The sequence below is a fragment of the Piliocolobus tephrosceles genome, chromosome 13 (genome assembly GCF_002776525.5).
Source record: "Piliocolobus tephrosceles isolate RC106 chromosome 13, ASM277652v3, whole genome shotgun sequence".
Lineage (NCBI taxonomy): Eukaryota > Metazoa > Chordata > Mammalia > Primates > Cercopithecidae > Piliocolobus > Piliocolobus tephrosceles.
In genome coordinates this window covers 76,100,013-76,112,086 of record NC_045446.1, presented here as the reverse complement: position 1 = coordinate 76,112,086, position 12,074 = coordinate 76,100,013, and the positions used below count along the sequence as shown (strand labels likewise).

Genomic DNA, 12,074 nt, shown 5'->3' with positions numbered 1-12,074 from the left:
TATTTATTTATTTATTTATTTATTTATTTATTTATTTATTTATTTATGCTGTGTCACCCAGACTGGAATGCAGTGGCACGATCTTGGCTCACCACAGCCTCTGCCTCCTGGGTTCAGGCGATTTCCTGCCTCAGCCTCCATGGGTGCCTTCCACGGGCACCGGCCATCACGCCCAGCTATTTTTTTTTATTTTTTATTTTTAGTAGAGACGGGGTTTCATCATCACACCTGGGATTATAGGCATGAGCCACCATGCCCGGCCATAAATTCTTATTATGGGCAAGGTTCAGAGCTAGATATAGAAGGATGCAAGCGTGAATAAGCCTTGGCTCCTTCCCTCAAGAGAGCTTATAATCCAGTGATAAAAACCACCAATAATTATAAAGCAATACAGTCCCATGGAAAAGGCTTAAATATTGCTGGTGGCTTGAAGTTAGAAAGAAAGGCATATATTATTAATCTGCCTCAAGCAATTTAGTAAAACCATTTAAGTCCATAATACTAAATTACAAAGCTAGGGTTTGGTGTTTTAGGATCTCATATGTTGAGAGATAATTATGTTGATTACAAGCTTGAATGCCTTAAGGAAAATTTATGATTTTTCAGCTGTCAAAGGATGAGAAAAAATATTATAGTTAGGCACTGTAAACAGAAGGAATTAATACAATATTTGGGAGATGTTTGACCTAAGGGCCGGCATGCTTGGGAGGTAGCACACACAGTTCTTGGTCTCTTTCCAAAGCTGGAAATGGGGGCCCTTTTATCTATGTTGCATCCACTCTTTCAGGCTAAGGCTCTCCTCTGACATCACGTATCCCTTTAGAATAGTAATGTGCTCCTCAATAGCTATCCCCCTCAGTCTTTTGAAATGTTAGGGAATAAAAACTAGTTCTTTTTCATAACCCTACAAACACCTTTGGATTTCTGGGGTCAGAAAGTAAAAAGGAGGAAGAAGCGGAAGACCATATTTCCCTCTCTGCCTCAGCCGCCCCCCAGCAAAATGCCCAAGAAATGTACATAGAAACTGGGAGAGAGAATTTAGTTAAAACATTAAGTTGGGGACCTAGGATCCTGATTAAAATATATGTTCTTGAAATTTTCTCCTGAAAGATACAAGTTAGCCTTATGTCTCCTCATACTTGAAATCCTGATGGTAACTTCCTTGATTCCCTTTGTCTAGTTTCTCCAGCTTTCCATTTGTTAATCTCAATCATTTGGAAATTCCAGTTTCCTTCATTTTCTAATAAGCATGCTAAATAAAACCAGATAATTAAAATCATGTAGTGTTACTTATTACAACTAATACATGAAAAAAAGAAAATAATTATAAATTAAAACAACAAGAAAGACAATCATGTAACAAAACAGCTCTGTATCCTTCCCAGTGATCTAAATATTTCTTTATTGCTGAGATATAAATGGAGAAATATTTTCATTAGTTCCGTTATTAAATATCCTTTGTTACTCATTCTAAACTTTCCCCAAAGAAATTAATTAACATATATTGTTCTGTTTCCAGGCAATTTTCAGTTCTTGTGATGGTACCAGAAATAGTTTCAATTACTTTTGCAAGTAAATTTAATAATGTTAAAAATGAATATTTATTAAAACAAAGACAAATTAACTCTATTAAATTTCCATAAAATGATTTGTTATTTTGTTTTATTTTATTTTTTGAGACAGGATCTCATTCTGTCACCCAGGCTGGAGTATAGTGGCCTGAACATGGCTCAGTACAGCCTCAAACTTCCAGGCTCAAGTGATCCTCCCATCTCAGCCTCATGAGTAGCTGCGACCACAGATGTGTGCCACCATGTCTGGCTACTTAAAGAAAAAATTTTTTTTTGTAGAGATGGGGTCTCACTATATTGCCTAGGTTTGTCTCAAACTCCTAGGCTCAAGCAATCCTCCTGCCTTGGGCTCCTGAAGTGCTGGTATTACAGGTGGGAGCCGCCATGCCCCAGTGATTTGTTCTTTATTATAAAGTTCTTTTTGTTCCTGATGCCATTAGACTTAGACTTTTTTTCCTGTCATTTATTTCCATTGAACTGTGAGAAGCAGAAACATAATTTCTGGCTTTAGTAGGAAGAGTCAAGTCATGAAAACAGCCCTTATTAGTCAAATGCAAATTTTTTTGTAGCCATTTTACCTAAACCTAAGATTTATAACTTCTCATGAGATTAAGTGAATTGAGGCCGGGAGAGGTGGTTCACACCTGTAATCCCACCATTTTGGGAGGCCGAGACTGGTGGATCACCTGAGGTCGGGACTTTGAGACCAGCCTGACCAACACGGTGAAACCTCGCCTCTACTAAAAAATAGAAAAATTAGCCAGGTGTGGTGGTGGGCGCCTGTAATCCCAACTAATTGGGAGGCTGAGGCAGGAGAATTGCTTGAGCCTGGGAGGCGGAGGTTGCAGTGAGCCGAGGTTGTGCCATTGCACTCAAGCCTGGGCAACAGAGTGAGGCTCCGTCTCAAAAAAAAAAAAAAAAGTATTGTTAAATTATTTGATTAGGATCATACTTTATATTTAATAAATGTATAGGCCGGGCCTGGTGGCTCACGCCTGTAATTCCAGCACTTTGGGAGGCCAAGGCGGGTGCATCACGAGGTCAGGAGATCGAGATCATCCTGGCTAACATGGTGAAACCCCGTCTCTACTAAAAATACAAAAAAAAAATAGCTGGGCGTGGTGGCGGGCGCCTGTAGTCCCAGCTACTCGGGAGGCTGAGGCAGGAGAATGGCATGAACCCGGGAGGCGGAGCTTGCAGTGAGCCGAGATCGTGCCACTGCACTCCAGTCTGGGAGACACAGGGAGACTCCGTCTCAATAAATAAATAAATAAATAAATAAATAAATAAATAAATAAATAAATGTATAAGAAGTAAATTTCTCTCATTAATACTCTTTTTCTTTTTTTGAGACGGAGTCTCGCTCTGATCGCCCAGGCTGGAGTGCAGCAGCGCGATCTTGGCTCACTGCAAGCTCCGCCTCCCGGGTTCACGCCATTCTCCTGCCTCAGCCTCCCGAGTAGCTGGGACTACAGGTGCCCGCCACCGTGCCCGGCTAATTTTTTGTATTTTTAGTAGAGACAGGGATTCACCGTGTTAGCCAGGGTGGTCTGGATATCCTGACCTCGTGATCCGCCCACCTCGGCCTCCCAAAGTGCTGGGATTACAGGTATAAGCCACTGTGCCCGGCCCTGCCTAATATTCTTTAACTGTTGAGCTCACCTTGAGGTTTTAAAATTATTACCTTTAAAAAAAAAAATTTTTTTTTTGAGACTGAGTCTCGCTCTTGTTGCCCAGGCTGGGGTAAAGTGGCACAATCTCTGCTCAGTGCAACCTCCACCTCCTGGGTTCAAGTGATTCTCCTGCCTCAGCCTCCCATGTACCTGGGATTACAGGTGCACTCCACCATGCCCGGTAAATTTTTTTTTTTTTTTTTTTTTTTTTTTTAAGATGGAGTTTCATTCTTGTTGCCCAGGCTGGAATGCAATGGCACGATCTCGGCTCACTGCAACCTCTGCCTCCCGGGTTCAAGCAATTCTCCTGTCCCAGCCTCCCGAGTAGCTGGGATTGCAGGCATGCACCATCACGCCCGGCTAATTTTGTAGTTTTAGTAGAGACAGGGTTTCTCTATGTTGATCAGGCTGGTCTCTAACTCCCGAACTCAGGTGATCCTCCTGCCTCAGCCTCCCAAAGTGCTGGGATTACAGGCATGAGCCACTGCTCCTGGCCCACGCCCAAGCTAATTTTTGTATTTTTTGTAGAGATGAGGTTTTATCATGTTGGCCAGGCTGGTCTTGAATTCTTGACCTCAGGTGATTTGCCTGCCTCAGCTTCCTAAAGTGCTGGGATTATAGGCATGAGCCAACAAAATGCCCAGCCTTAAAAATTGTTAATAACTTTTTAAAAATTGTGAATTCATCCTAGTTAGTTTGGGGAGATAGTATGAACTCCTATTCACCATGACTTAATAATGACAATTTAAAGATAATTGTCAATTATCATAGAAAGCATATGAATGTTTAAATTCCTTGTTTCCTAGACTCACTATAGTCAGTCAAATAGAGAGCAAGAAAAAGGAAAGAGTAGAAGCTGACAGTGACATTTTTATCTTGAGTGTCTGGGCAGATGGTGAAAAAAGAAATGTAAGGAGGAGAGAATATTTGAGGAGAAACTTAATGAGTTCTGCTTTAGGTACATTGAGTTTGAAGTGTCTTTGGGATATCCACGTGAAAATATTTGGCAGGGAAAAAAATGTAGTTTCGGAGATGAGGACACACACCAGTTAGTGCTGAAGATGTATGTTTGTGAATCACGTAAGAATAACTCATTAACAAGAACTGCATGTAGCTGAAGTGCGTCCCCTCAAAAGGCAATGAACTTTGTTTCATAGATGGCATTGAAGCACAGGTTGGGTGGCTACTTTGTATCTAAAGAGAATTTCAAGTAGTAGGGTAGATTGGTACGCTGTCCTCATAAACCAGAAACAGGCTACTAAGAAATAGAATTCAATGACTCTATTTGACTGCTAGAGTTCAAACTTCTCTGCATGGCACACAATGTGGGCCAGACGTACTTCTCCATTTATTATGATAGATGTGCCATACAATGTAAGATGTCAATAATAGAGGAAACTGGCTGTGGCGTATATGAGAACTCTCTTAGTATCCTTGCAATAATTCTGTACATTTAAAACTGATTTTAAAAGTTTATTTTTTTGCTGGGCGCAGTGGCTCAAGCCTGTAATCCCAGCACTTTGGGAGGCTGAGACGGGCGGATCACGAGGTCAGGAGATCGAGACCATCCTGGCTAACACGGTGAAACTCCGTCTCTACTAAAAAATACAAAAAACTAGCCGGGCGAGGTGGCAGGCGCCTGTAGTCCCAGCTACTTGGAGGCTGAGGCAGGAGAATGGCATAAACCCGGGAGGCGGAGCTTGCAGTGAGCTGAAATCCGGCCACTGCACTCCAGCCCGGGCGACAGAGTGAGACTCTGTCTCAAAAAAAAAAAAAAAAAAAAAAAAAAATTTATTTTTTTAAAAAGCAGTCAAGAGCAAAACCCCTTTCATGCTTCCTGGAATCTCTGAACTTACTGGAGAGTCATTCATTGAACGGTTTTATGCAGAAGATTGACAAGACCAGGTTTATGTTTCATTTATTTATTTAATTATTTAATCATTTATTTTATTTAATTTTTAAATTTTTTAAAAATTTAATTTAATGTTTTGAGACAGAGTCTCACTGTGTTGCCCAGCCTGGAGTGCAATGACACAATCTTGGCTCACTACAACCTCCGCCTCCTGGGCTCAAGCAATCCTCCTGCCTCATCCTCCCAAGTAACTGGGACTACAGGCAGGTTTATGTTTTAGAAAGATAACTCTGAGGCAGTGTGAAGGAGAAAGGGGAAGATTCCAGTCTAGGCAGGAAACAAAACCAGGTAAGACACAATTGAAAGATCTGGGTGAGAGATAATGAGGCCCGAAATAGGACGATGGCAGAGAAGGACAGGTGGTCAAAGTAGAACTGATGGGACTTGGAGGCCTTCTGAATGTGGTGAGTGAAAAGAACATTTCTAAAATAGTTGGCTCTTTGGCCGGGGGTGGTGGCTCACACCTGTAATACCAGCACTTTTGGAGGCCGAGGCTGGTGGATCACTTGAGGTCAGGATTTCGAGACCAGCCTGGCCAACACGGTGAAACCCTGTCTGTACTAAAAATACAAAAAAAAAAAAAAAAAAAAAAAATTTGATGGAGCATGGTGGCATGTGCCTGTAATCCCAGCTTCTCGGGAGGCTGAGGCACAAGAATCACTTGAACCTGGGAGGCAGAGGTTGCAGTGGGTTGAGATCATGCCACTGCATTCCAGCCTGGGCGACAGAGTGAGACTCTGTCTCAAAAGTAAATAAATAAATAAATAAACTAAAAATAAAATAGTGCTTGAACAACACATGCAGATTTTTTGTTTGTTTGTTTTAGATGGGGTCTCGCTCTGCCACCCAGGCTGGAGTGCGGTGGTGCAATCTCAACTCACTGCAACCTCTGCTGCCTGGGTTCAAGTGATTCTCCTGCCTCAGCCTCCTATATAGCTGGGATTATAGGTGCCCACCACTACGTATGACTAATTTTTGTATTTTTAGTGGAGATGGGGTTTCACCATGTTGGCCAGGATCCACCTGCCTCAGCCTCCCAAAGTGTTGGGATTACAGGCATGAGCCATTGTACCTGGCCAACATGCCAATTTTTTTCAACCAAACACATATAAAAAATGCACTATTCCTGGGATGCAAAACCTGCCTATACAGAGGTATATAGCATAAACACGCTATAACCCATGCTATATACTATAACCCATGTTATAAACATGGGCTCTGCTGGGCTGACTGCCAGATTTGAGTGTGCTTGGATTTTGGTATAAGTGGCGGGGTGGGGGTGGGGGTCCTGGAACAAATCTCCTGAGTATATACAGGAAGTGATTTAACTCACAAGTTTCTGGCTTGGATGACTGGATAATGGTGGGATCCTTAAGTGGGACAGATAGAGTAGGAGAGGAGGCAGTTCTGGGAAAAAGGGAAGATGCAGTCAGTCTAGGAGTTTGAGATGTCTGCGGTGCATTTAGGTGGAGTTGCACAGCTGGCTGTTGAATATGTGGGTTTACAGCCTGGGATTGAGATCAGTTTCAACTTGGACGGCATGCTTTTTAGGCCTGCAACATAATTATCATCCTTAGACACTTCTTCCCTGGTATACTGGGAAGTATACTGTTTCCTGTTTTTCTCTTCATCAGTTTACTTTCTTGTTTTGCTGACATACATGGTTAAGTAAATTCTTGAGAAAGCATGAGAAGTATTGTGAGCCCTTGCATTTCTGAAAATAGCTTTATTTGTCCTTAATCTAGTTTAGCTGAGTATAGAACTCCAAGTTAAAAATAATTTTTCATCTGAACTTTGCTATTGAAAAAATTGAATGTCAGTTTGGGTCTTATTCCTTTGTAGTTAACTTCACCCCCACCCCCACCTGCTTCTGCCAGAAACTTTTAGGATTTTCTTTTTGTTCTTGGTGTTCTGAAAATTCATGTCCTTTTCAGAACCCTGATATTTTCTTCTATTATTTCATTGATGATTTCCTTCCCTCTATTTGCCCTTTTTTCTTTCTTTGAGACAGTCTGTCACCCAAGCAGGAGTGCAATGGTGTGATCATAGCTCACTGCAGCCTTGACCTCCTGGACTCAAGTGATTCTCCCACTTCAGCCCTGCTGAGTAGCTGGGACCACAGGCATGCACCACCATGCCTGGCTAATTTTTTTTTATATTTTGTAGAGCCAGGATCTTGCTATGTTGCCTAGTCTGGTCTTGAATGCCTGGGCTCAAGCAGTCCTCCCACCTCAGCTTCCCAAAGTGTTGGGATTACAGGAGTGAGCCACTGCTCTGGTTCTTATTCTTTCTTTCTGAAATTACTATGTATTAGTTGGATATTGTACCTCTTACATTAGTACTCTATGTCTCTTATTTTTCTTCTTCCCTTTTTTTTTTTTGTATTGTGGTCTTCCCTGTTTTGAGAGTTGTTCTCTGTTCCCTATTTTATTTTATTTTATTTTTGAGACAGAGTCTCAATCTGTTGCCCAGGCTGTAGTGCAGTGGCTTAATCACAGGTGACTGCAGCCTCGACCTGCTGAGCTCAAGCAGACCTCCCACCTCAGCCTCCGGGGTATTTGGGACTACAGGTGCTCACCACCATGCCTGGTTAACTTTTCTAGTTTTTGTATAGATGGGGTTTCACTATGTTGCCCAGGCTGGTCTCAAACTCCTGGGCTAAAGCGATCCTCCTGCACTGACTTCCCCAAGTGCTGGAATTACATGTGTGGGCCACCATGCCGGGTCTATTTCTTGTTTTATATTTTATTTTTGTTCTTAAAACATCTTGTTCTATAAATAAAATACCTTCTCAGATTTAAAAAGTATACATATATATATATATATATTGAGATGGAGTTTCACTATGTTGCCTAGGCTGGCCTCAAACTCCTGCACTCAAGTGATCTGCCTACATTGGTCTCCCAAAGTGCTGGGATTATAGGTGTGAGCCACTGCACCTGGCCAGATTTTTTTGTTTTGTTTTGTTTTTCCACTCTGTCGCCCAGGCTGGAGTGCATTGACGGGATGTTGGCTCACTGCAACCTCTTCCTCCCGGGCTCAAGCGATTCTCATACTTTAGCCTCCCAAGTAGCCTCCCAAGGTGGCATGCGCCACCTTGCCCTGGTAACTTTTGTAATTTTAGTAGAGATGGGGCTTCACTATGTTGGCCAGGCTGGTCTTGAACTCCTGGCCTCAAGTGATCTGCCCTCCTTGGCCTCCCAAAGTGCTGGGATTAGAAGTGTGAGCCACTATGTCTGGCCAGATTTTTTGATTATACTAATAAAAGACCTTTACAGTTCCCTAAATTTTTTCTATTTCTTCCACAGGCTGTTTTTGTTGTTATTGTTTACTTTTTATTTTGTTGTTAATTCACTTGGTCTTTCTCTTCTGTTGTGCTAAATGTACTCAAATGCCTGGTGGTCCTTGGATGTCTATTTATATTAAAGAAAAGTCTGGAGAATGGCATGGATTTTCCCCACCACTGTGTAAACAGGTCTGTTTTCATAGCAAAGTTTTCCTCTGAATGGGAATGTGGACTGGAGACTGTATGTGGTATGGCAGGTGGTGTGAACTGGCAAATCCCAAAGGATGAGAAGGCAGGAGTGGGATATTAGGTTGTGGCTTCCTAAATGCCAACGTAGGAAGGATTTTCTGTGGGGCACAGAAACATCTAATGTCTATACTAGAAACCTTTGCCTTTATCTGATAATTTGTTTAGTGTTCTCAGAGGACAGTCATCAGGTTCTTAGTTCAAAAGTAAACACTTTGGTGGTATTTGAGGGAAATTGTAGAGGGTGATGGTGGATGCTTACTGATACAGATATTCCCTATTCAGACCATCAAGTAACCCTCTTGTTTTCTGCTCCAGTTCCCATTCCCACCATCTATAGCTCACACAGACTCTGAGCAGAGACTCTCCCAGGTTTCCAAAAACATTGAGTTTTGCACATCCTCTGTAGTTCTCTTGTAACATCTGGCCCAAGTAATAGCTTCCCGTTTCATCCAACAACATACTCTCACATCTGCTTTTTGTCTTTCAGAAGATTTCTGAAATCTCACCTGCTAGTTAACTCCTCTTGTTCTCTTTGTGGATGAGTTCTTTTTGTATTTGTATAATTTTTATCATTTTATTTCAGTGGGCCCTCAGGAGAGGTAGGATGCAGCCTACCATCTTGAACTACAATAAACAGTTCACAAAGGTTTTAACCTAGCTGCTTCCTTCACCTATGATCTAAGCTGTTTATTTGATTAATGCCTTTAATGAGTATATCTATATTCATTGACATTCATTCATTCAATAACTAATGAGCACAGATTATTTATCAGGTGCCATGGACATATAGTTGAAAAGCTATAGCCTGCTCTGTGTATTAATGAGACAGATGCATAAATAGACAATTTCAACATATTTTAGCAAGAGCTACAATAAAGCAAGGAAACACTGGGGAAGGAGCACCCAAAATTTCCTGGAGGGATTACAAAATGATTCACAAGGAAATTGATAATCAAAGTCCAAGCCTGAGGATGAGTTGGAGTTTTCTAGACAGATGAGGGTAAGGAGATATGGAAGGAAGAGCAGATGACCGGCATGTACAATCTAGGGAAAACAGTACAGTACTTCATAACAAAGAATTATCTGGTTCAAATATCAGTGGTACAGACCAAAGGAGACCATGTCATCCAAAAGAGGCAATTTAACCCAGCAGAGAATCAGCTTAGAATGGTCCTTTAGACTTGCCCCATCACCCAGGAGGAAGTAGGCTCATGAGGAAGACCAAATCAAGTTTTAGGACATAAAGAAACTTTGCACATTTGAGTTTACTGTGTGAATTATAAACCCCAACTTTTTTTTGGTTATTATTGAGATTATTTATGTTATTTGTTCAGTAACAGCTTGTAGTGAGATGAGGACTCCACTTGAATTTTATTTTGTCTCGTCAGTCAAGGTACCATGCTTTACTCATGACTTCAGTTCATAATTAAAAGTCATTTCTAGTTAAAAAAAAAAAAAGTGAGAACGAAGAAATTGTTTTTGATAAATTCCACTTACCTCTTTTTTGAGCCAGTCATTCTCCCAGATCTCTAGATAGCTGCCCTTGTCAATGAGCTTTACAGCATTCTAAAAGAAAGTTTCTGGGTTAAGGACGAGTTGCCACATGCTGATTCACAATTTTAGCAACAGTGATGTGCAGTTAACCTGCATTTAGATTGTGTCTACAATTACTTTAGGAACATACTTAAGAACTTTTGGTTTGGTTGTTCATTCTTTACTATCCTATTATATTGCTTTTTCTGATTTACACTGTCTATTATAGGTGATTTGGAGAACTGGACAATGTGTAACTGACCATTCAATTGACCTGCATTGTGACCAAATCTGACTGCTATGGTGAAATCATGTTTCACAATTCAGATGGTTAAACTGCAGTGATCAAACATTCTTTAAGTTTATAGTCACAGACATAGTCCAACATATAGCAAAAACATGAACAGATTACTATCTTTTTAATTTGAAAAGATTTTGCATGTCAGTAATAACAACATACATATTTGTAAATCTAACAGCAAGTAGTTTCAGGATAGGCTGTAGCTGGATTGTCTCCTGAAGAAAGGCATTTTAGACAAAGAAGACAAAATAGTCTTTCTTTGTCAGTAGGTTCATGAAATATAAATTTATTTTCAATTACATGGATATTGAAAAGAATTTTATAGTGAATAACCAACTATATTTCTCTGCAAGATGCTTTTATATGGATACCATAGTACAAGTTCAATATTTAGTAACTGAAGGGCACAACCAAAAGAAGAAAAATTAAGAAAAATAATCTAGGTCATAAACATGTACAGAAATGATTGAAAAGTGTGTTAAGGGTAAATTTATGTTAAAGTCTTTTTTTTTTTTTGAGATGGAGTCTTGCCCTGTCACCTAGGCTGGAGTATGGTGGTGTGATTTTGGCTCACTGCAACCTCTGCTCCTGGGTTCAAGAGATTCTTCTGCCTCAGCCTCCTGAGTAGCTGGGATTACAGGTGCCTGCCACCATGCCTGGCCAAGTTTTGTATTTTTAGTAGAGACGGGGTTTTACCATGTTGGCCAGGCTGGTCTTGATCTCATGGCCTCAAGTGATCCACCCGCCTTGGCCTCACAAAATGCTGGGATTACAGGTGTGAGCCACCATGCCCAGCCCTATTAAAGTCTTTAAGAGTTGAAAGATTTGCCATAAAAATTTTTCTTTAGGTCATGCTTATTAAATTACAAGTGGATCTATATTTCTTAGGAGCCAGGAATTTTTATACTCCAGCTACAACTAATAATTCTAGTTTCCTCCAACATAGAATTTCATTTGGACAAAAGCAAGAAGCTGCTCCTAACTGAAGTTAATTGGCTAATGGCTGAATTCACTAACAGTGGATTGGTGATTTCAACCTTAGTTACACATTTGAATCTCCTAGAAGCACTGAAAAATCCAGAAGCCCACACAACATCCCAGGGCAATATATCAGCCTTCTCCATGGGTGAGATACAGGCATCACCTGGGTTAAAAAAAATTTCTCAGGTGACTCTAATGTGTATCTGAGGTTGCACAGCATTGTGATTGTAGGATGTTGAACAGTATGATAAAATAGCCAGCTAAAATGAGGAAAATTCATTCAAGCATGTGAGTGTTTGACATTATGTGGAGAAAGGAAAATGTATAGTTTAGTGATTAGGAGCAGTGATCTGAAGGAGCCCTCCTGAAATGAATCTGGATTCTCCCACTTGCTCTGGGCAAGTCATAAAACTTCTCTGTGCTCCAGTCTCCTCATTAGCAGGTCTCTATAGCATACTGGATTGCTGAGGGAGTTAAATGTGAAATGCTTGAAAGAATATTTAGAACAGTCTTCATGATATATGCTTGAAGCTATATGCTTATTTGGCCTATATGTCTACTTTGAATC

The 12,074-nt window shown here is 40.8% G+C and overlaps 1 protein-coding gene across 1 annotated transcript in view; it reads right to left on the bottom strand.

Annotated features, from left to right (window-relative positions):
* Positions 1 to 12,074, bottom strand: part of CCDC83 (coiled-coil domain containing 83) — a 71,396-nt gene that overhangs the window by 18,059 nt on the left and 41,263 nt on the right. The window contains exon 7 of the mRNA XM_023209130.2: positions 10,189 to 10,257. Within this exon, the coding sequence (XP_023064898.2) occupies positions 10,189 to 10,257 (69 nt within the window). The remainder of the gene's footprint in view (positions 1 to 10,188; positions 10,258 to 12,074) is intronic.